The sequence below is a fragment of the Cannabis sativa genome, chromosome 5 (genome assembly GCF_029168945.1).
Source record: "Cannabis sativa cultivar Pink pepper isolate KNU-18-1 chromosome 5, ASM2916894v1, whole genome shotgun sequence".
Lineage (NCBI taxonomy): Eukaryota > Viridiplantae > Streptophyta > Magnoliopsida > Rosales > Cannabaceae > Cannabis > Cannabis sativa.
Genome location: NC_083605.1, coordinates 59,302,642 through 59,325,468, shown reverse-complemented (window position 1 = coordinate 59,325,468; position 22,827 = coordinate 59,302,642). Strand labels below are relative to the sequence as shown.

The following is a 22,827-nucleotide window of genomic DNA, read 5'->3' as shown; positions in this document are numbered from 1 at the left end:
ACTGTACAAAATATGATATTTTTTTAGAATAAAAAAAAACTTAAAAAATATGGGATAAATCATCATAAAAAAAATACCATAAAAAACTTAAAAACTCATATATATATAAATTTTACTTAAATATAATTAAAACTAGTTTTATGATAAGGAAATTAGTTTCTTGAGGAAACTAGCTTTTTGATAAAAAAAAATAATAATAATCTTTTGATGAAAAACTAATTTTTTGATAAAATCATCATAAATAAGAAGGAATACTATAAAAAAACTTAAAAACTCATATTAATTTTACTTTTATATAACAAAAACCAGTTTCATGACGAGGAAACTAGTTTTTCAATAAAAAATCAGTTTCTTAATGAAATCGTCATAGATATGAAGTAATACCATAAAAAATTTAAAAACTCATATAAATTTAATTTCTATATAATCAAAACTAGTTTCTTAATGAAAAAATCAGTTTCTTAATGTAGATTTTTTGATGAAAAAACCAGGAATACAATATCTTTGATTTCTTTAGTTTATGATTTAGAAAGACATTTACAATAATATGACAAATCTAAGCCTATAAAAAAACTCAAAAAAAAAATGCCATAAAAAATGGGCAAATTAAATTTGTTATATTTAAGTAAAAAAATTTTAAAATCTAGTATAATTTCTTTTATAATGCATCCCAGTTTGTACCCTTAGCCATTTTCTTAAAATTCTCTTATATATCCCAGTTAGTACTAGTGTTTCAAACATAATATATTGATTTATGGGATTGAAAATATAGAACTTTTTTCTCCCTACTCGTTGTGTCTTGGAAGTTAGAATCATGCATGAAGAATGGCAATGCTATGGAGTGTGCACGACTATACAGTATCCTCCATTTTCTTTATATTGTGCTTTGTGCAATTATGCTATAGGTTATCCTAATTTTCAATATATGATGAATTTATTTAACATTGATATTATTGAGTCCCAAATCTTTACCATTAGGTATCAACCCGAACTTGATCTCATGCCGGTGTTGAACCCAGCCTTAAAACTAATCTTCCTTACATTGTGGTCGGTGTAGGTACCAAACTAAAACAAAATGAGATTTCGTAGCTCTTTAAAACTTAATGCTACTAAAAGACATAATCAGAACTGTACACAAAATTAAAAGAGCACTAATTTTTGACATTGAACATGTGTCCTCTTAAACTATGTTGCCACAGGATTAGAACACCCATTTGTAATAAAAAAAAAAAACCCAGCTATTGCTTATATACAACGAAATGGAATAGTCTTGTCTTGCACTAATTGGTAAAATTATTTCCACCATCATTTCATGCTATATTTAGAATTAGAGAATGAGGCTTTGTTCATCTGCCATTGTGGATCTCTCTTCTCACCAACCATCAAGTAGAAGCTAAACTACGCAACCCAATAAGAGAGTACCAGGTAGTTGCATAGATGTAGAGAGCTACCCGGCAGAGGAAGTCAATCGCTTGAAGGCAAAGAGGGCATTTTCCACCGCTGCTTGCCCAAAGGCAATAACAAACATCCTACAGATTTAAGAAATGGGGTAAGCAGAGGATTTCTCTACATGAATTAAATATTCTCTTTGGTTGCTAAATTACATATTGGGACAATTATATGTACGAAGTTTGAGGGAAGTATTAGAATGTGTTTTATGGATGTCACCACACATGCACAGAGGACTTCAAATGGTGTTACTCTTGAGAACCTGCAAATATAGCAATTATTAAGCTTATTAGTTCAGTCTAAAATAATAGGTGTTCAAAGAGATGTAAAAGTGTGGGAAAGCCTGTGACAAATACATATATTATTTTTACATCTAACAACTATATCCGACACTACAGTTGCATTAGAATTACAATAAAGTATAGAACTTCCTCAGGTTGGTCCAAATATTGTCACGATTATTGCCATGATATTATTAAGGGTTTGTATCCCTATTATTGAAAACTGAAGAATGTAGGAATTTTCTTGGTAAAATTCCAAGATTACCCTACACCAACTCAAGTTTACAGTTAGAAACGACAGGGACAAACTTGTCCCAGAAAATTCAATTTAAAACACAGTCAACGACAAAGAAACCTTGGTCGTTTCTTTCCTGCACGACAATGAAGCTTGTCGTTTTCACCTACACGACAAATCGTTTAAACCAAACGATTTGTCGTTCTGGATTGAACAAAACTAAGTTCAATCAGAGCTAACCCTAGCTCATTTGCACCTTCGAACATTCGAGAGTTTCTCAAAACTCTCTCTCTTTCTCTCTGCCTTCTCTCTGGTTCTCAAACCCTAGAACCAGAGATCCTTCTCGATCTCTTGATCGATCTTGCCCAGAAAATACCCCAGAAACAACATAAACACACATACACAAAGATTAGCCAAAAAAAACACAGTAGGTTTGTAAAGCCCGCTTAGTTAATTTGGAAATTAGCAGTTATTTATGTTAATCAGGAAATTATTTATAGCCATTTAAATAATTTATTATGGAATTCAGATATGCATGAGTATGTCATCAGCAGTTTTTATATTTCGTATTTCCGGTGTCCGGTATTTTGGAACGCGGCGTTTGGCTCAGTAGAAATCACAACTTAGTATGTTAGTATTTTGGGGACGGGTTTTAGACATTGGGAATGTCGGGAATGGCCGGGAATTTAGAATGTCCCAAAATTACCCCTTTAGTTTGAATTATGTAATTTTATGGTGGAGGGGCAAAATGGTCTTTTTGCCCCAATGACTTTTTGTCTTTTGTGGCTTGTAAATGGAAATTAAATGTTAATTTTAATTATTTTCTTGGCTGAAATAAAGTATTATATGCATGCAAACCTTTGTTTTCTCTCAACTTTACACTTAACAAAAAATAGAAAAAACTTAGAAAAAAGAAGCTCTCTTTTCTTTCTCTTCATTTCGGCTTGGGGTTGGCTGCTAGGGCAGGGAGTTTCTCTTCAATTGCTTGTGATTTTCTCCTTCTCTTAGTGTGATTCAATTGTAGGTAAGATCTTTGAACTTGTCCTTCTATGTTTTCTTGAATTTTTAAGTGAAAATGGATGAAAATGCATGTTGAATTGAAGTACTTGCTGCTGTGTTGTGATGTTGTTTTCTAAAGTTTATCTTGCTATTTTTAAGTAGTTTAAAGCTAGTGTATGCATGTGGATTACTTGAAGTTATGTTTTGGGAGTTTTTAGTTCAAGAGCATGATTTTCGAAAATGTATGTGAATCTGTAAATTGCTGGCTGTGGTTGATCATTTTCATTTTCAGAGGCTTAGTTATGCATATTTAAGTAGGTTTGATCTAGTTTGATGGCATGTTAGTGGATTTTGATCAAGCTTGAGTTTTGGAACTCAAAGCTTGGTCTTTAATGGCATTTTGTGGTTCTGTGAGTTCTGGGTGAAATTGTTGCCTTGGATATGTTATTTGGGGTATATTGATCAGGTCTGGAAAGTCTTGGATGATTTGGGTTAGATTTGAGTGAGTTGTGAAATTTTGAAAATTTCCTCATGAGGAACCGAATTCCGGCCAGTGCAACCGGAATTCCGGATGGGTGTCCAGTAATTCCCAGAACCGGAATTCCGGTTGGGCAACCGGTCTACCGGTTGGGGAATTTTTCCGAACCCTAGTTTTCCTCGTTTTTGGGTTTTTAAGGGTATTGCCATGTTTTTTATCGATAGGGAAACTTTTAGTTTCAAGTTTTAGTCCCCGGGAAGTGATTTAGCGTGTCACTTATAGCGTTGTGATTTTTATGGTTTAGGAGCCGATCCGCCGTTCGGCTTCGGTTCCGGTCGGGTTGACGGCACACCCGAAATCGGAATCCGGAGTAAGATTAGTATAACGGTATGCATATGTAGTTTACATGTTTAGTGTGCATGTAGGAAGCCCGTTAGATTACATTAGATATGTATTTAGGCTTCGAACCACCCAACCCCCGTCACGTCGGTACAGCCGGAGTATGACCAGCGGCGGAGTATGACCGGCTCGACCGATCAGCCGACACCGGTTGGTGGTTCGATGCTATTGACCTATCCCGTCGGTACAGCCGGAGTATGACCGACGGCGGAGTATGACCGGCTCGACCGATCGGGAGGATACTTGTCAATAAGATCGTCCCCCGAACGTTCAAAACTCGCACCATGTTGGACATGGCAAGTAGTGCTCGCACCATGTTGGACATGGCGCACGGGACTCGCATCGTGTTGGACACGGCAGTCAGTTTTATGTATGATATTATTATGCTTTTCTTATTGAGTCTGTCGACTCACAGTTTATTTGCATGTGTAGGTAAAGGCAAGGCAGTTGCTGATGGACCGTGAGCGAGCTTATGAGATTGTACATGTCGGGGCGGTTAGGCTCCCGAGCGTACGATCCTCGGGACAGCACGGCTGAGATTTTGTAATTGTCGTTAGACGACTTTATTTGATGTAAAAGTTGAACAGTAAAAACGTTTGTAAATATTTTTATAAATCGGGATCCCGAGACTTTTGTAAAATGGTTTATAAGTTCAATGAAAAAGCAAAATTTTAATTAATCACGTTTTTCCATAAACCTCGTTGATTAGCAACGAGCTGCACAGTACGTTTAAAAATTACGTAATACGTCTAAGATAGTTAGGGTGTTACAATTTGGTATCAGAGCCGCCAGGTTGTCTTCCGAAGATCGTCACGACATGTACAATCATCATCAGCAGTTAGCTCGGTTCACGGTTCAGTAAGCCTTTATTGCTTTAGTAGTTTATTTTATTCAGTTATGAAAAAGAAAAGCCTGTTAGGAAGCATGTTAGTAGCCTGATAGCAGAATAGGCGCATGTTTCATTTTTTTTAATTTCCAAATTAAGCGGCATTAGTAAGCTCGCCTTGAATACGACCTGATATGCCAACTCTTGGTTTCGCAGGCGGTTCTAACTAGATGGACGCCAGGCGGACTACCAGGAGTCGAGGCAACTCCGTGGGGTCGAATCAGGGAGAGGGAGCTCGGTTTCCCCCACCTGCTAGGGGCCGAGGTAGAGGTCCCCGAGGCAGGGCTCGTGGTCGGGGTGATGAGAACCCGCCACAGCCGCCTGTGCTCCCCGGCCGATCGTGGAGCCCCGAACCGGGAGTTGCGGTTTGCGGAGATGCAAGCCCGGATCGAAGAACAAGACCTCGAGATTCGAGAGGTTGAGACGGCGGGGTGCTCACTGCGGTTCAGGTGCCCGGTAGTTCCGGCGGCACTCGCCCTCGCCGCCCAGCCGAGATGGTAGTGGCGGCCCATGATTGGAACCTTTGTATGAGCGGTTCGAAGCAAGCACCTCCCGTATTCCCGGGAGGTCCGCATGTGTCGAAAGCCGAGCAAGGGCTTACGGTGATCACCGAATCTTGAACTTCATGGGTGTCACCGCAACGACTGCAGCTGGTGTGCGCCACATTCCGGTTCGGGGAGGATGCCCCGGTATGGTGGGACATGGTGTCGCATTCACGATGTCACCACCATGACACCGGGAAAGGTTCGGGAACTCTTCAACGCGAAGTACTACAATGAGGCGGTTAGAAGCGCCAAGAGAAAGGAATTCGTTCACCTGACCCAGCGGGAGAACATGAGTGTCACTGAGTATACTACTCAGTTTGACCGGTTGGCGAGGTTAGCCTCGGGAATTGTGCCGACCGACTTCGGCAGAAGGAGAAGTATCCGGACGGGTTGAATCCCAAGATCGGGCATGACCCGATGATTACCCGCGACGACGGCACCACTGCGGCTCGGATGGTGGAGAAGGCACCGCGAGCCGAGGGCGCGGTGGGGTGTATGTCGGATTCGGCCAAGATGCTCGGTTGGTGGCGGAGCTCCTACCCCTCCCGCATCGGGATTTAGCAGGGGGAGTAGTGGTTCGGCCATTGATCGGAGGAAGAGGGCACCCATCGCTTCCGGCGGCTCGAGTCGAACAAGAGGTTCCGGGGGAACCGAACGCAGGGAGTCGTCCCGGTGGTAATGAGACTCGCTTCTCCTATCCCGAGTGCCCCACTGCTGCAAGAGGCACCATCGGGGAGAGTGCGAGGGGCGGGGATGCTTTCATTGTGGCATGCCCGGCACTTCAAGAGGGAATGTCCCCGGGCCCGCCGGAGGCACCGAGAGCTCCACGGTACCCACTCCGGCCGGGGTATTCGCCATCACGCAGCCGATGCGGATGCTGCCCCATCGGTTGTTACAGGTCGGATTCTTATTAACGACTCGTTTTATTCAAAGGTCGTTTGATTCCGGGGCTACACGTTCTTATGTGGCGGCCGAGTCTTTAGTAAGTTGGGTAGACCCTTTGATAGATATGAATCGGGGTTTGGAACCCCGTTACCCGGCGGAGAATTGGTTATCTCCGATAGGTGGATTAGGCCATGCCGATCGGGATAGATGGTAGGGAGTTAAGCGGCGATCCGATAGAGATGAGCTTAGTCGAATTTGATATTATTTTAGGAATGGATTTCCTATCTAAATATTCGGCGAGCATTGATTGCGAGAGGAAGATGGTGGTCTTCCAACCGGAAAGTGAAGAACCGTTCGTATTTGTGGGTTCGGTTCGGGGATCTCGGATCCGGTGATCTCGGCTATGTCGGCGAGAGAATTATTGCACGGTGGGTGCTTAGGGTTTACGGCCGTGGTGGTGGACACCACTCGGCCGTACACCATCTCGGCCGAGAGGACATCGGCGTGGTTCGGGGAATTTTTGGACGTTTTTCCCGAAGAACTTCCGGGGTTACCACCTCGGCGGGAGATTGACTTCGTGATTGACTTGGCACTGTGGGTGGATCCGGCTTTCTAAAGCCCCGTATAGGATGGCTCGAAATGAACTTAAGGAATTGAAGATTCGGCTCCAAGGGTTGCTTGACATAAGGTTCATTCGGCCCCGTGTGTCACCTTGGGGAGCCCGGTTTTGTTCGTGAAGAAGAAGGATGGATCTATGAGGATGTGCATCGACTACGAGAGTTGAACAAGCCGACGGTGAAGAATAAATATCCATTACCTAGGATCGATGACTTGTTCGATCGAGCTTCGGGGAAGACGGTCTTTTCTAAGATTGATCTCCGTTCGGGTTATCATCGGTTGAGGATCCGAGAGGAGGACATTCCAAAGACGGCTTCCGCACTAGGTATGGACACTACGAGTTCTGGTTATGTCATTCGGACTAACCAATGCTCCCGCGGCATTCATGGACCTGATGAATAGAGTATTCAAGGATTTCCTCGATATCTGTGTGATTGTGTTTATCGACGACATCCTCGTGTACTCTCAGTCAGAAGAGGAGCATGAGTTACATCTTCAGATGGTACTGCAACGACTTCGAGAACATAGACTCTACGCCAAGTTCAAGAAATGTGAGTTCTGGTTGTCTCAGGTGTCCTTCCTAGGGCACATTGTGAGTAAAGATGGGATCAAGGTGGATCCCGGGAAGATTGAATCCGTCAGGGATTGGCCGAGACCGAAGACAGTGACAGAGATCAGAAGCTTCTTGGGATTAGCTGGGTACTACCGTAGGTTCGTGGAGGGGTTCTCCAAAATTTCAATGCCCCTAACCGAGCTTACAAAGAAGAATCGGCCGATTTATCCGGTCGGATAAATGCGAAGCTAGTTTTCGTGGAGCCGAAACGAGAGGTTGATTACCGCTCCGGTACTAGCTTTGCCTTCGGACAAGGAGAAGTTCGTGGGTCTTCAGTGACGCATCCAAACAGGGTTTGGGGTGCGTATTGATGCAAGCCGATCGGGTTATCGCTTATGCCTCCCGTCAGTTAAAGGATTATGAGCAGCGATACCCGACTCATGATTTGGAATTGGCCGCAGTGGTTTTTGCACTGAAGATTTGGCGGCATTACTTGTATGGTGAGAAGTGCGAGATCTATACCGACCATAAGAGTCTCAAGTATTTCTTTACTCAGAAAGATTTGAACATGAGACAGAGGCGTTGGTTGGAACTAGTGAAGGATTATGATTGTGAGATTCTTTACCATCCCGGGAAAGCCAATGTAGTGGCCGATGCCCTGAGCAGAAAGGGTCCCGGGCAAGTGGCTAGCATGGTTCAGATCTCACCTCGGTAGCGAGAGGATATGGTTAGATCCGCATTGAGTTTGTGGTAGGTCGGCTTCACAACTTAACGCTGCAATCTGATCTGTTAGAAAGAATAAAGGTTGCTCAGACAACAGATCCGGAGTTAGTGAAGATCCGAGATGAGGTATTGGCTGGTCAGGCCAAAGACTTTTCAGTGTCAGATAACGGGATGCTTTTGTATAAAGCCAGGGTTTGTGTCCCGAACAGTGTGGACTTGAGGAACGAGATCTTTGAGGAGGCACATTCTACTCCATATTCTCTGCATCCCGGCACCACCAAGATGTACCAAGACTTGAAACCGTACTTCTGGTGGAACGGTATGAAGAAGAATTTGGTAGAATTCGTATCGAGATGCCTCACTTGTCAGCAGATCAAGGCTGAACATCAGAGACCAGCAGGGTTGTTGCAGCCTCTAACCCTACCAGAGTGGAAATGGGAGGATATTACTATGGATTTTGTGGTCGGATTACCTAGGACCACGGGTATGTTTGATTCCATCTGGGTAGTGGTGGACCGATTTACGAAATACGCTCATTTTCGCCGGTCGAACAACGTTTACGTGGATCGGTTGGCGAATCCGTACGTCAGGGAAATAGTGAGACTTCACGGGGTACTGAAGTCTATTGTTTCGGACAGGGATCCGAAATTCACCTCCAAATTTTGGCAGAGTTTGCAACGGGCAATGGGTACGAAGCTAAAATTCAGTACAGCATTTCATCCTCAGACAGATGGTCAGTCCGAGAGGACAATTCAGATATTGGAGGATATGCTGAGAGCCTGTGTTATGGACTTTGAGGGTTCATGGAGTAAATACCTACCGTTAGTGGAGTTCTCGTACAACAACAGTTACCAGAGTACGATAGGGATGGCACCCTACGAACCGTTGTACGGTAGGAAATGTAGATCCCCATCCACCGGGATGAGACGGGGAGAGGAAATACCTAGGTCCGAGTCGGTTCGGCGGACCAATGAGGCAATAGAGAAGATTAAAGCTAGAATGCTTGCCTCCCAGAGCAGACAGAAGAGTTACGCAGATCCGAAACGTAGGGATGTTGAGTTCCGAGTGGGGGACCATGTGTTTTTACGAGTATCTCCGATGAAGGGGATTAAACGTTTCGGGAAAAGAGGCAAGTTATGCCCTAGATTTACAGGACCATTCGAGATTCTCGAGAAGATAGGTCAAGTGGCATATCGGTTAGCATTGCCTCCAGCCTTATCAGCAGTGCACAACGTATTTCATGTCTCAATGTTGAGAAAATACGTTTCAGACCCCTCTCATATACTCAGTTATGAGGGCCTTCAGCTTCAGTCAGATATGTCTTATGAGGAACAGCCAGTGCAGATCCTGGATAGAAAGGATAAAGTCCTTCGGAATAAGACCATAGCGTTGGTCAAGGTTCTCTGGAGGAACAGTAAGGTGGAAGAAGCCACCTGGGAGCTAGAATCAGATATGCGAGCTCAATATCCAGAGTTATTCAGGTTAGATTTCGGGGACGAAATCCTTTTAAGGGGGGAATAGTTGTAAAGCCCGCTTAGTTAATTTGGAAATTAGCAGTTATTTATGTTAATCAGGAAATTATTTATAGCCATTTAAATAATTTATTATGGAATTCAGATATGCATGAGTATGTCATCAGCAGTTTTTATATTTCGTATTTCCGGTGTCCGGTATTTTGGAACGCGGCGTTTGGCTCAGTAGAAATCACAACTTAGTATGTTAGTATTTTGGGGACGGGTTTTAGACATTGGGAATGTCGGGAATGGCCGGGAATTTAGAATGTCCCAAAATTACCCCTTTAGTTTGAATTATGTAATTTTATGGTGGAGGGGCAAAATGGTCTTTTTGCCCCAATGACTTTTTGTCTTTTGTGGCTTGTAAATGGAAATTAAATGTTAATTTTAATTATTTTCTTGGCTGAAATAAAGTATTATATGCATGCAAACCTTTGTTTTCTCTCAACTTTACACTTAACAAAAAATAGAAAAAACTTAGAAAAAAGAAGCTCTCTTTTCTTTCTCTTCATTTCGGCTTGGGGTTGGCTGCTAGGGCAGGGAGTTTCTCTTCAATTGCTTGTGATTTTCTCCTTCTCTTAGTGTGATTCAATTGTAGGTAAGATCTTTGAACTTGTCCTTCTATGTTTTCTTGAATTTTTAAGTGAAAATGGATGAAAATGCATGTTGAATTGAAGTACTTGCTGCTGTGTTGTGATGTTGTTTTCTAAAGTTTATCTTGCTATTTTTAAGTAGTTTAAAGCTAGTGTATGCATGTGGATTACTTGAAGTTATGTTTTGGGAGTTTTTAGTTCAAGAGCATGATTTTCGAAAATGTATGTGAATCTGTAAATTGCTGGCTGTGGTTGATCATTTTCATTTTCAGAGGCTTAGTTATGCATATTTAAGTAGGTTTGATCTAGTTTGATGGCATGTTAGTGGATTTTGATCAAGCTTGAGTTTTGGAACTCAAAGCTTGGTCTTTAATGGCATTTTGTGGTTCTGTGAGTTCTGGGTGAAATTGTTGCCTTGGATATGTTATTTGGGGTATATTGATCAGGTCTGGAAAGTCTTGGATGATTTGGGTTAGATTTGAGTGAGTTGTGAAATTTTGAAAATTTCCTGCGAGGAACCGGAATTCCGGTTGTGCAACCGGAATTCCGGATGGGTGTCCAGTAATTCCCAGAACCGGAATTCCGGTTGGGCAACCGGTCTACCGGTTGGGGAATTTTTCCGAACCCTAGTTTTCCTCGTTTTTGGGTTTTTAGGGGTATTGCCATGTTTTTTATCGATAGGGAAACTTTTAGTTTCAAGTTTTAGTCCCCGGGAAGTGATTTAGCGTGTCACTTATAGCGTTGTGATTTTTATGGTTTAGGAGCCAGTAATCCGCCGTTCAGCTTCAGTTCCAGTCAGGTTGACCGGCACACCTGAAATCGGAATCCAGGTAAGATTAGTATAACAGTATGCATATGTAGTTTACATGTTTAGTGTGCATGTAGGAAGCCTGTTAGATTACATTAGATATGTATTTAGGCTTCGAACCACCCAACCCTGTCACGTCGGTACAGGCTGGAGTATGACCAGCAGCCGGAGTATGACCGGTTCGACCGATCAGGCTGACACTGGTTGGTGGTTCAGTGCTATTGACCTATCCCGTCGGTACAGGCTGGAGTATGACCAGCGGCCGGAGTATGACCGGTTCGACCGATCGGGAGGATACTTGTCAATAGTACCGTCCCCCGAACGTTCAAAACCCGCACCATGTTGGACATGGCAGTAGTGCTCAGTACCATGTTGGACATGGCAGTAGCGGGACTCAGTATCGTGTTGGACACGGCAGTCAGTTTTATGTATGATATTATTATGCTTTTCTTATTGAGTCTGTCGACTCACAGTTTATTTGCATGTGTAGGTAAAGGCAAGGCAGTTGCTGATGGACCGTGAGCGAGCTTATGAGATTGTACATGTCGGGGCGGTTAGGCCTGGAGCGTACGATCCTCGGGACAGCACGGCTGAGATTTTGTAATTGTCGTTAGACGACTTTATTTGATGTAAAAGTTGAACAGTAAAAACGTTTGTAAATATTTTTATAAATCGGGATCCCGAGACTTTTGTAAAATGGTTTATAAGTTCAATGAAAAAGCAAAATTTTAATTAATCACGTTTTTCCATAAACCTCGTTGATTAGCAACGAGCTGCACAGTACGTTTAAAAATCACGTAATACGCCTAAGATAGTTAGGGTGTTACAAGGTTAGAGTAAGAAATCAAACACCAGAAATATAGAGGTTCGCCCTAAAATTAGGGGTACATCCTCTGATGAGCTCGCCTTGAAGATCGACCTCAGATCTTGCACTATTTGAAGGAATATTACAACAGGTGAGAAATCCAAGTCACAGATCGACTGGTATTTCTAATGTATTCTCTCTTTTGTTTTCTGTGTTTATTTCTCTCTTATTTTCTGATTTCACTCACTAACTTTCTTCTGTTTCTTTTGCATGAACTTGGAACATCATTTGGAGCTGAGTACTTCCAGATCTGGAAACTAGGGCTTGAGATTTCTGGTATCTCTCAACTGAGAGATCTGGTATGGCTCTAGTACTCTTTAAATACTTGTAGATTAGGGTTGATCACAAATCTGGAAGTTAGTTACAATTTCGGTTGTAACTAACAACCAGATCTTGATCCACTAGAGGCGAAGCCACATAGGATCTGTTTTTGTATTCTGTTGTATTTTATTTGTATTTTCACTTCATCTTGTAAAACTGTAATAATAAATATTACAGTGAGATCTAATTTAACAATTTCCACCTTAGATCTCTTCTGTAATGTTTATTATTATAGTGCTTCGTCTTCAAGGGTCTTAGCTCATAGTGGTAATGGTCATCCACCATTACCAACCCCTAACAAGTCCAAGCAGTGCTTGAACTTGGTTAAGGGTAGCACCTTAGTACCGATATCAGAAGGATTCTCTTCAGTGGGGACTTTCTCTATCTGTACAACCTTCTGTGTCACTTTATCTCGTATAAAGTGATACTTAATTTCCACATGTTTGGTTCTGTCGTGAAAGACAGGATTTTTACACAAGTGGATACAACTCTGGCTGTCTGAGTAGATTATAGGTTCTTCATCTAGTAGTTTAAGTTCATCTAGTAATCCCTTAAGCCAAATGGCTTCTTTAATAGCCTCTGTAACAGCTACATACTCAGATTCTGTTGTAGATAATGCTACAACAGGCTGCAGTTGTACTTTCCAGCTGATACAATTCCCCCATAGTGTAAAGAAATAGGCAGAGGTAGATTTCCTACTATCTCTGTCACCTGCATAGTCTGCATCACTGTACCCAGTGATCATTCTATTGTTATCCCTTCTCTTGTAGTTTAGTCCCACTTCTGTAGATCCCAATAGATATCTTAGTAGTCATTTCATAGCCTCCCAGTGTTGTTTACCAGGGTTTGCCATATATTTACTTAGTACACTATTGGCATAGGCTAAATCAGGTCTAGTACTGACCATTAGGTACATCACTGATCCCACTGCACTTGAATAGGGCACTTCACTCATTGCTTCTTTCTCAGCAGTAGTTTTAGGACATTGCTCCTTGCTTAGGTAGTACTGATTAGTCATAGGTTGCTTAGTTTGCTTTGCATTAGTCATAGAGAAATTCTCTATGACTTTCTTTATGTAGATTTTCTGATGTAGCCTTAGTGTTCCATGCTCCCTGTCCCTAGAGATGTTAATGCCTAGGATCTTAGCAGCCTTGCCTAGGTCCTTCATCTCGAATTCTTCCCTTAGCCAACCTTTCATTAGGTCAATTCTGGTCCTTTCCTTGCTCACAATGAGCATGTCATCTACATACAGCAGTAAGTAGATGACTTCATCAATTTTAGTGCCTTTGTAGTATAGACAGGTATCATAATAGCTTCTAGAGAACCCTTTCTTGATCATAAACTCATCAAACCTTTTATTCCATTGCCTTGGTGACTGTTTAAGTCCATATAGGGACTTAATCAGTTTGCAAACCAAGTCTTCCTTGCCTTTTTCCTCATATCCCTTAGGTTGTTGCATGTAGATCTCTTCCTCAAGTTCCCCATGTAAAAAAGCAGTAGTTACATCCATTTGATCAACCTCTAGGTCAAATTGAGTAGCTATGGTAAGTATAATTCTGATAGTTTTATACTTAGCCACAGGTGAGAATATCTCATTAAAATCAATTCCTTCTTTCTGTGTAAACCCTTTAGCCACTAGTCTTGCCTTAAACTTCTTAGGATCTGTCTCAGTAAGTCCTTCCTTGTGTTTGAAAAGCCACTTGCATGAAACTATACTCTTTCCCTTAGGTTTCTTCACTAGTATCCAGGTTTTGTTCTTTCTCAGAGATTCCATCTCTGTGTCCATTGCCTTGGACCATTTCTTGGCATCTTTATCAGTCATAGCTTCCTCATAGGTCTTAGGTTCTGTCATTTCCACTCCCATAGCACAGAAAAATGCATAGGCTAGCACTTCTTCCCAAGCAGTGAAACTGAATCTCTGTGTAGGTTTAGGAACCCTTCTAGTTCTGTCTCTGGTCAGTTGGTAATCTTGTATTCCCTCATTTTCTTGTCCATCTTCAGTAATAGGTTCCACCTGAATGTTGTCATCCTGAACTTGGTCATTTCCTTCCAAGTTTTCATCTCCCTGAGTATTTTCCACCTGTTCTGGTTCCACCTGAACAGTATTAGGTTGAGTGTTCCTTGTTTGCATGTCCACAGATGTGCCTGCAGGGTTAGTGTCTAAAGTAGGACTAGATATATCATTATTATTAGTGATACAAGGAAATAAATCTTCCTTAAAAATTACATCCCTACTGTTTATAGCTTTAAACCCTTGTTTCTCTCTTACCCATAATCTGTAGCCTTTAGTGCCTTCAGGATAGCCTAGGAACACACATTTGAGAGCTCTAGGCTCTAACTTACCAACACTCTGATGTGCATAGGCTGCACATCCAAATACTCTTAAATTTGAGAGATCAGGAGGCTTACCTGACCAGATCTCCTCTGGTGTCTTGAATTCAATGGCACTGGATGGACTTCTGTTCACCAGGTATGCTGCTGTTAACACAGCTTCTCCCTAAAACCCTTTAGTAAGTCCAGATTGCAATAATAGGCATCTGACCTTGTTCATCAAGGTCCTATTCATCCTCTCAGCTACCCCATTCTGTTGAGGAGTGATTCTCACAGTTCTGTGCCTTTGAATGCCAACAGAGCCACAATATCTGTTAAATTCATCACTGCAAAACTCTAAGCCATTGTCAGTCCTTAGGGTTTTAACCCTTTGATTAGTTAAATTTTCCATTAGAGTTTTCCATTGTATGAATTTAGATAAAGCCTCATTTTTATGTTTAAGTAAAAATACCCAAACTTTTCTAGAATGGTCATCTACAATAGACATAAAATACACATTTCCACCATGTGTTGGAGTTTTCTCTGGTCCCCAAAGATCAGAGTGAACATACTCCAATATATGCTTAGTTTTATGAATACCTGTTTTAAATTTTAGTCTATGATGTTTACCTAAAACACAAGATTCACAGAAGTCAACTTTGCTTACTCTGTCCTTACCCAGTAGCCTTTGATCACTCATGATCTGTAGGCCTTTCTCACTGATATGCCCCAGCCTTCTGTGCCATAGAACAGCTTTTAGGTCTTCTGGATTGCTAGTGACTGCATTATTGCAGTGAGTCACTGGTTCTCCATCTAAGTAGTACAACCCTTCATGTTTGTGGCCTTTAATGATTGTCATAGCACCCTTACTTAGCTTCATTGAACCTGCTTCAATTTTGCTAACAATACCCATGTCATCTAGAACACTTATAGAAATTAAATTTCTAGCAAGATTAGGGACATACCTTACACCAGTTAGGGTTCTGACAATTCCATCAAACATTTTAAAATTGACATTACCTGAACCTTCTATATTGCATGTATTGTTATTTCCCAGAATTACTTTGCCACCTTTAGAATCCCTGTAGTCAGTTAGGATTTCCCTAGAATTTGTCATGTGAAAAGTACACCCTGAATCCAGTATCCAGTCATCTTTAAAAGATGTAGAAGCAACATAAACTTCACCACTGTCATAACCATCTGAGTAGTTAGCTTCTTGTTGTTTGTCACTTTGATGTTTGCTTTGATCTGTTCTTTCTGGAAATCTGCCCCCTTTCTTGTTCTTGTATTTGTTGTTGTAGAAATAGCAGTCTTTCTTGTAGTGTCCAGGTTTTCCACAATAGAAACACCCTGTAGAATCACTAGAATCTCTTGATGGTGATCTACTCTTCCCCCTGTTTGAGTTTCTGTGATGATGTGTGCTATTACTCCTACCCCTGTTCTGGTAGGGTTTCTTGTGAGATGGCCTTCCTCTACTTAGGTTCATTTCACCATGTCCAGAATTGGATTTTTCACTCTTCATCTCTAAGTCTTTAGATTTTAGGGCTGAAATGACTTCATCAAGTGTGATTGACGTCCTTCCATACTTGATTGTTGTCTTTACCTCTCTGTATGAATCAGGCAATGAATTCAAAATGATTATTACCTGATTTTCATCACTTAGAGCTTCATTCTCTCCTGAATTTGCCAATTCAATGTGCATTCTGAGAAACTCATCAAGATTCTGATCTAGGGTTTTAGTGTGACTCATCTTGAACCCAAAGATCCTCTCCTTTAGGTAAATCTTATTAGTCAAAGACTTCTGTTGAAACTGTTCTTCAAGTTTCTTCCAAATTTTAGCGGGGAGTCTCTTCTTTATCAACCAATCGATAATTGCATCGAAAGATTGAAAATTATGATTCCAAGAATGTTTCTAACAGCTCTTCTTGCTGTATTTTTGATGTGTTGTCTGGCCATTCAATAGGGTCTTCAAGAACCCTAAGTAGTTTCTGTTGAGCCAACAGAGATCTGATCTTTCTCCTCCAGATCCTGTAATCACCAGATCCATCAAAACGATCAATGTCAATCTTGATATTACTCATGTTAGAAAAATCAAAATTAAATTGAGTTGAGTTTAGAAAGATTGATTTATTATCAGTTTGTGGAATTTCCACAGGTTTTCCACTGTCCACAACTTCTTGTTGTGTTTCTTCTTCTTCTCCCAGTCTTTGTCACTTTCTTGATCCTTTCTTGAGTTGATTTAAGCTTGAACCAAAGCTCTGATACCACTGTAGGAATTTTCTTGGTGAAATTCCAAGATTACCCTACACCAACTCAAGTTTACAGTTAGAAATGACAGGGACAAACTTGTCCCAGAAAATTCAATTTAAAACACAGTCAACGACAAAGAAACCTTGGTCGTTTCTTTCCTGCACGACAATGAAGCTTGTCGTTTTCACCTACACGACAAATCGTTTAAACCAAACGATTTGTCGTTCTGGATTGAACAAAACTAAGTTCAATCAGAGCTAACCCTAGCTCATTTGCACCTTCGAACATTCGAGAGTTTCTCAAAAAACTCTCTCTCTTTCTCTCTGCCTTCTCTCTGGTTCTCAAACCCTAGAACCAGAGATCCTTCTCGATCTCTTGATCGATCTTGCCCAGAAAATACCCCAGAAACAACATAAACACACATACACAAAGATTAGCCAAAAAAAACACAGTAGGTTAGAGTAAGAAATCAAACACCAGAAATATAGAGGTTCGCCCTAAAATTAGGGGTACGTCCTCTGATGAGCTCGCCTTGAAGATCGACCTCAGATCTTGCACTATTTGAAGGAATATTACAACAGGTGAGAAATCCAAGTCACAGATCGACTGGTATTTCTAATGTATTCTCTCTTTTGTTTTCTGTGTTTATTTCTCTCTTATTTTCTGATTTCACTCACTAACTTTCTTCTGTTTCTTTTGCATGAACTTGGAACATCATTTGGAGCTGAGTACTTCCAGATCTGGAAACTAGGGCTTGAGATTTCTGGTATCTCTCAACTGAGAGATCTGGTATGGCTCTAGTACTCTTTAAATACTTGTAGATTAGGGTTGATCACAAATCTGGAAGTTAGTTACAATTTCGGTTGTAACTAACAACCAGATCTTGATCCACTAGAGGCGAAGCCACATAGGATCTGTTTTTGTATTCTGTTGTATTTTATTTGTATTTTCACTTCATCTTGTAAAACTGTAATAATAAATATTACAGTGAGATCTAATTTAACAAAGAACTATTTCTATTATCCCATAACACCAGGCTGTAGCATAAAGGACATTCCATGTCAAACACTTATATCCATGGCTACAGCAGAGGAAATCTACAAAAAATTGCATATTTTAAAATAAACAATAAAATAAAGTAACCTATGCAGTTTTGCTTTGTTGGTATGAGACCGGTGATCTTATTGTACTTTTGCAAAGTACCTAGTTTAAGCAAATTTGAATTGTTTGAAGAGGCAACATTATTCTTCCAATTTGGATTTATTGAAGGAATTTGAATTGAAATGCAAGAAAATGGATCCTCCTTGTCCAGACAAATACTTCATAAATATTCATCAAGTACTTAGAATTGAAACTAGAAGTCAAACACAACTACTCTGGAAATTTCTCTATCTACTAACACTATGGTAGTGACATATATATGCACTAAGGAGACCTCATTAGATTACATTTCAAAGTTCTGCTAGGATTGTACTTCGTCACAAGAACCTTTAGTTAATTGAATTGAACCATAAACCCTATTTCTAAGAAGAACCAGCAGCTTCGACACAAATTTTTGAGGAAATATCAATTTATTGAAATGCAAGGATCAAGGTCTTTTTCAAATAAGACAAAAAAAGAATGAACCCAGTGTCACTGTATCTGTACCTATGTCTTTCATCATTTCTCTCCTGAATTATTTAATGAAACTATAACAGCTTGTTCTAAATAGAATTAGGCATGCTGCAAACCTCATGGCTCATGCTGATTTCCTACACTCTTTTAGCCTAGAAGAGAAACACCAAGCAAGCTAACTAATTTCTTTGAATAGCTCTTAAATATCAGCCTCCAACATATTCTTTTAAGACTTCATAAAAGGTTTCCTCAATGTACTCTAGTTTCATGGTATACACCCACAATTTTAACATTTCTTACGCTCAGTCCTTAGTAATCCATTAAGAACGGAAATCTAAATGCCTTATATTCATCTAAATATTTGAATTAAGTCAATTTTTTATCTGGCAGGGAGTACTTGATAATGCTTAAAGTTGAGGTTTTACAAGAATTGTCCAAGTATGAAGGCAAAGAACCACACTATAGACTTAGCATACGATAATATTGGATGATGCCATAAGTTAAACTAGTAACAGTTGTTCCATATAATAAGCAGTTTGAGTTGTAGACTTTAATATATATTATGCATGTAAGAATACCTTTGTGATGCTTGGATAACTGTTTGTGAAATTCCCCTACACTTGCCCAGATGGACTTACTTGGGGCAAGTAGAAGGCTCTTCATGTCAAATGAATTTAATCTTTCATCCAAGAGAACCTTTTGCTTAAAACTAGATAGTTTTTCACTAACTTCTCTTTGCAGGTTTGAGACGTCAGGCACAAATATAGTCTGTCTATCTCTTGCAACACTCTTTGGGACCTGGAAACCACTGGATCTGGCCATTTCCACTGCACCATTTCTTGTTGTCATAAAAGCTGGAAAAGATTGCATCAGAATTTGGCACTCAAGGCTATGAAATAATATATCCACTTGAAAAGGAAAGCAAAGATCCAAAATTGTGAAAGAGTAAGTAAGCAATTCTCATCGTTGATTTATTCTAAACAAGAAAAATCTTCCTACTTCCAATCATTATGGAAGTCACAAAACTATTCATATTAAATAATGGAACAGCAAGCATTAGAAAATGTTGAATTTTAAAATATAAGATTCTGACAAGTACCACTGTAAGGAACTTCATAGAGATAATTTGCAGGAAGGCCAATGCCAAAGCCAGCAAAAGTGAAGCCCACACTAAATCCAACACCACAGCCAGCTCCAACATAACCGATCACATCAGGACCAAAACCAGGACCCCATCCAACACCACAACCAATCCCTACTCCCATACCCCAAAATGCTCCATATGTTGGATGCACAGGATTCCATCTTTCATATCTTCTGAACAACCCTTTTATTATCATTATAACCTGAGGTCAAAATTATAAGATCAATAAACAAATTAATAAGAATTACAAAGAGAAAAAAATAAAGTATATTCCATCAACCATGTTGATGACTTATTTAATGCAAGCATCATTGCATAAATATGAGCTATGTCAATACAGTTTACTTGTTTTTTCTTCTTCTTTTCTTTCATTGTAGCTATTGAATATTATTATTATTACTACTTTGTCAGTGGGTTCACTTTTCGTTTATGCAAATACGTGCTATAAAAAATAATAGGATATGCCCCGAGATGAACTAATAATAAAACAAAAAAGTCTAGGAAGTTCCTGTCATATATTAAATAATACTATGGATTACTCATCTTATTAATAACCAGCATCATATCATAAAGGTGAAATTAAGTTGTACTATATATAAGTCTTTTAATTTCTATTGATAAGAAACAAGGTTGTACTAAAAAGAGAAGATGGGATTAAAAGAAAAAGCCTTGACTTCACCAAACAAGATACTGATAGAACAAAGCACAAACAATCCTAACGAACACAATTAAGTGTTCTCTTTTTTTGACGTGGTCTTACTTTCTCTAACTGCTACAAGCTAACAAAAGTAGAGTTCCTATTAAAAAAGAAATAATAAAAATATCATACAATATCTTATGCTGAGTTCAAGCCCCATCCTTTTGTGGCCTATTAATATCCAAAATTACAATAGAAAATTTAACACCTGCCCCAATCTGCCCTGTTCATGTTTTGCTATGAAAGATTTGCTTTCCTTTGTTATATAGTAAGTAAAAGCTAAACTATTTTCTTATAGTGGAATGACCAAAAAATACATTAGCCATAAGTAATATGTTGTATCATCAATTGAATTCTATGTTATACCTTGTTAACTTTGTTTATAGGCACTTACTCCTTATAATTTGGCAATTGGTTCAAGTAAGACCCATAACAGCAATAAATATGGCCTATAGAAGCATACCAAAATTTCAAAATTGACTTGTGTAATCTTTCAAATATTCCACTGATAGAATCTAAATTAAAAAATCCAAATGGGACTATTAATTTGCTTTCTTAGAGTTTAATTAGCAAAGGAAAATCCTCATACTTAATAGGTGGACTATGGCACAGGCACAGATAGTTACTTCTGCAGTACTAGTAATGCCTTCTTCAACAAATGTTCTACTTTTCTAATTTTTATCTCAGAGACCAAGAAAATATAAATCAATAAAACTTTACATTACTCTCAAACTTGTGTATGTGTGTACGTATGTATATACATACATAAGCGCATTTTTGAGTTATTTCTTCAAAATTTTCCAGCAAACCAAACACTAGTTAGGTTTTACACCAAAGGGTATTTGAGTAACCAAACAAAACAAAAAAAGAAAGATTTGAGGGCAATAGAAAGAAGACAAAAATGAAATAGAAGGAAACAGAGTTCACCTAAAAACGTATAAGAATATAAAGAAAACAAAGCATTGTAGATTAGAACCTGAAGTGTAAGGAATGAATGGATTTGGTTGAAACCTAAACAACCTGATTGACTTCCATGGGCATGGAAGGGAGGTGAAGGTGGCGAAGTGAGGGAGTATTAGAGAAATGAATTATATCCGTGAGATTGGAACGACGATGACACAAACCAACCATATAGCTTAAAATATGTGTGGCTATGCCAATAACAACTGGCTTTCACATATCTATGTCAATATCATTTTCTTTTCTTTTTCTTTCTATATGTAATTTCTTTTTCTTTTCTTAAGCAAACATCATGTAATTTTACTTGGAAAATTTAATTTAATATACTTAAAAAAAAACTAAAATTTCAAAAAAAAAAAAAATCTTCTTAACTATTTTATAAAATATTATCTTAATAACTTCTCACTTTACTAAAAAAAACTCTTCTATTTTTTTTTTTTCAAAACCTAAAAAAATAAATCTCTCTCTCTACATCTCCATAAGTCCTCCCCTTTTCCAATCCTCATCAACCGCTGCTCCCCATTTTTTGCAAAAAAAAATAAAAAAAAATAAAGCCCTCCTCCCTTCCCTCTAGCTTTGCCGCCTACACCCCTTGAGGACGTCCGTCCAGCCAACTCTCACCTGCCCAACTGCCGTGAAGGACGTTGGCCAACCTTCACTCATCAGCCCAACCGTCGCGTCGCCCCTCCTCTACCTCCCCTTCATTGTGGATTAATGGGTAACATTTGTTAAATATTTGTAAAAGTATAGTATATTTCGGTAGATTTATGCAGTTGTTCGTATAATTTTTCGCCAAAATTGCGAGATCTCGTTTTTCAGAGTATTCTGTGTTATCCTATTTTTTGCACAATGACGTGGCAGAAATACACAAGTGACATGTGTCTTGCATTCCTTGCATCTGGGCGAAGATGAATGTCTTGAACAGACTTCATATTATACATCTGCATGTATAACTTCTAATTACCCAAGCAGGGTGGAAGGCAGACTATCCGAGCAGGAACAAGTTTGGCTTTCCGAACTACTTATCAAGAGTTAACTACTTCAGAATGATCTCGTGAAGTCCAGGCACAAAGACAATCCCTACGATCGTGGGATTGAGTCAGAGGAATATGACAACATGTTCCAATTTCCTATTTTGTGTAGCATAATTATGTAATGAATATTCTTTTCTATTTTATACATTGTAAAAAAAAAGGAAACCTTTCCTCATGCATTAAGGACCTATAAAATAGTGACTTAGCCTCACTGTGAAAGGGATCGAAAGAATTGCTTCAGAGAGGGAGAGAGATCTAAGAGAGTTACTCAGAGATTTCATTGTAAGAGCTCTGAGAGAGAAAAATACTTTATTCTTTGTCTCAAGTTAATACAATCTAAGGGGAGTAGGCTATTACCACACTTACAGGGTCGAACCTCTTTAAATTCTAGTGTTCTTTATTTATTGGTTTTTGCTCTATTTTAATTATATTCTTAATTGCTTAATAATTGACTCACTGTCGTTGGTTAAAATCGAGGTCAATATTTTTGTGCTTTCATTGAGAGCAAAAACCCAAGTTTGTTGTTTGTCTTAAGTCTTAACAGGCATACAGAATGGTGGTGCAAACTCGCAGAGGCTTGGTCAATCAAGGCGACCCAATGGTGATGGATCCTAACATACAAACCGCTGGGAATACGAGAGGACCACTAGGGACAAATCCCGAATA

At 39.6% G+C, this 22,827-nt stretch overlaps 1 protein-coding gene across 7 annotated transcripts; it reads right to left on the bottom strand.

Annotated features, from left to right (window-relative positions):
• Positions 1-1,129: 1,129 nt before the first annotated feature.
• LOC115717377 (cadmium-induced protein AS8) lies at positions 1,130-21,359 on the bottom strand. Of its 7 annotated transcripts, none has more exons than XR_004011743.2 (5): positions 21,188-21,357; positions 19,426-19,672; positions 18,905-19,180; positions 1,605-1,711; positions 1,130-1,529 (listed from the first exon to the last, which is right to left on the bottom strand). XR_004011743.2 is itself a non-coding variant. In XM_030646348.2 (5 exons), the coding sequence occupies exons 1-4, from the start codon at positions 21,296-21,298 to the stop codon at positions 1,698-1,700; spliced, it is 648 nt and encodes a 215-aa protein (XP_030502208.2). In that variant the 5' UTR covers positions 21,299-21,359; the 3' UTR covers positions 1,130-1,529; positions 1,669-1,697. The 7 variants fall into 7 exon arrangements, 6 of the variants coding, with proteins under 6 accessions (XP_030502208.2, XP_030502206.2, XP_060971788.1 ...); XM_030646348.2 differs by having other exon boundaries at positions 1,669-1,711; positions 21,188-21,359; XM_030646346.2 differs by having other exon boundaries at positions 1,674-1,711; positions 21,188-21,358.
• Positions 21,360-22,827: the final 1,468 nt, after the last annotated feature.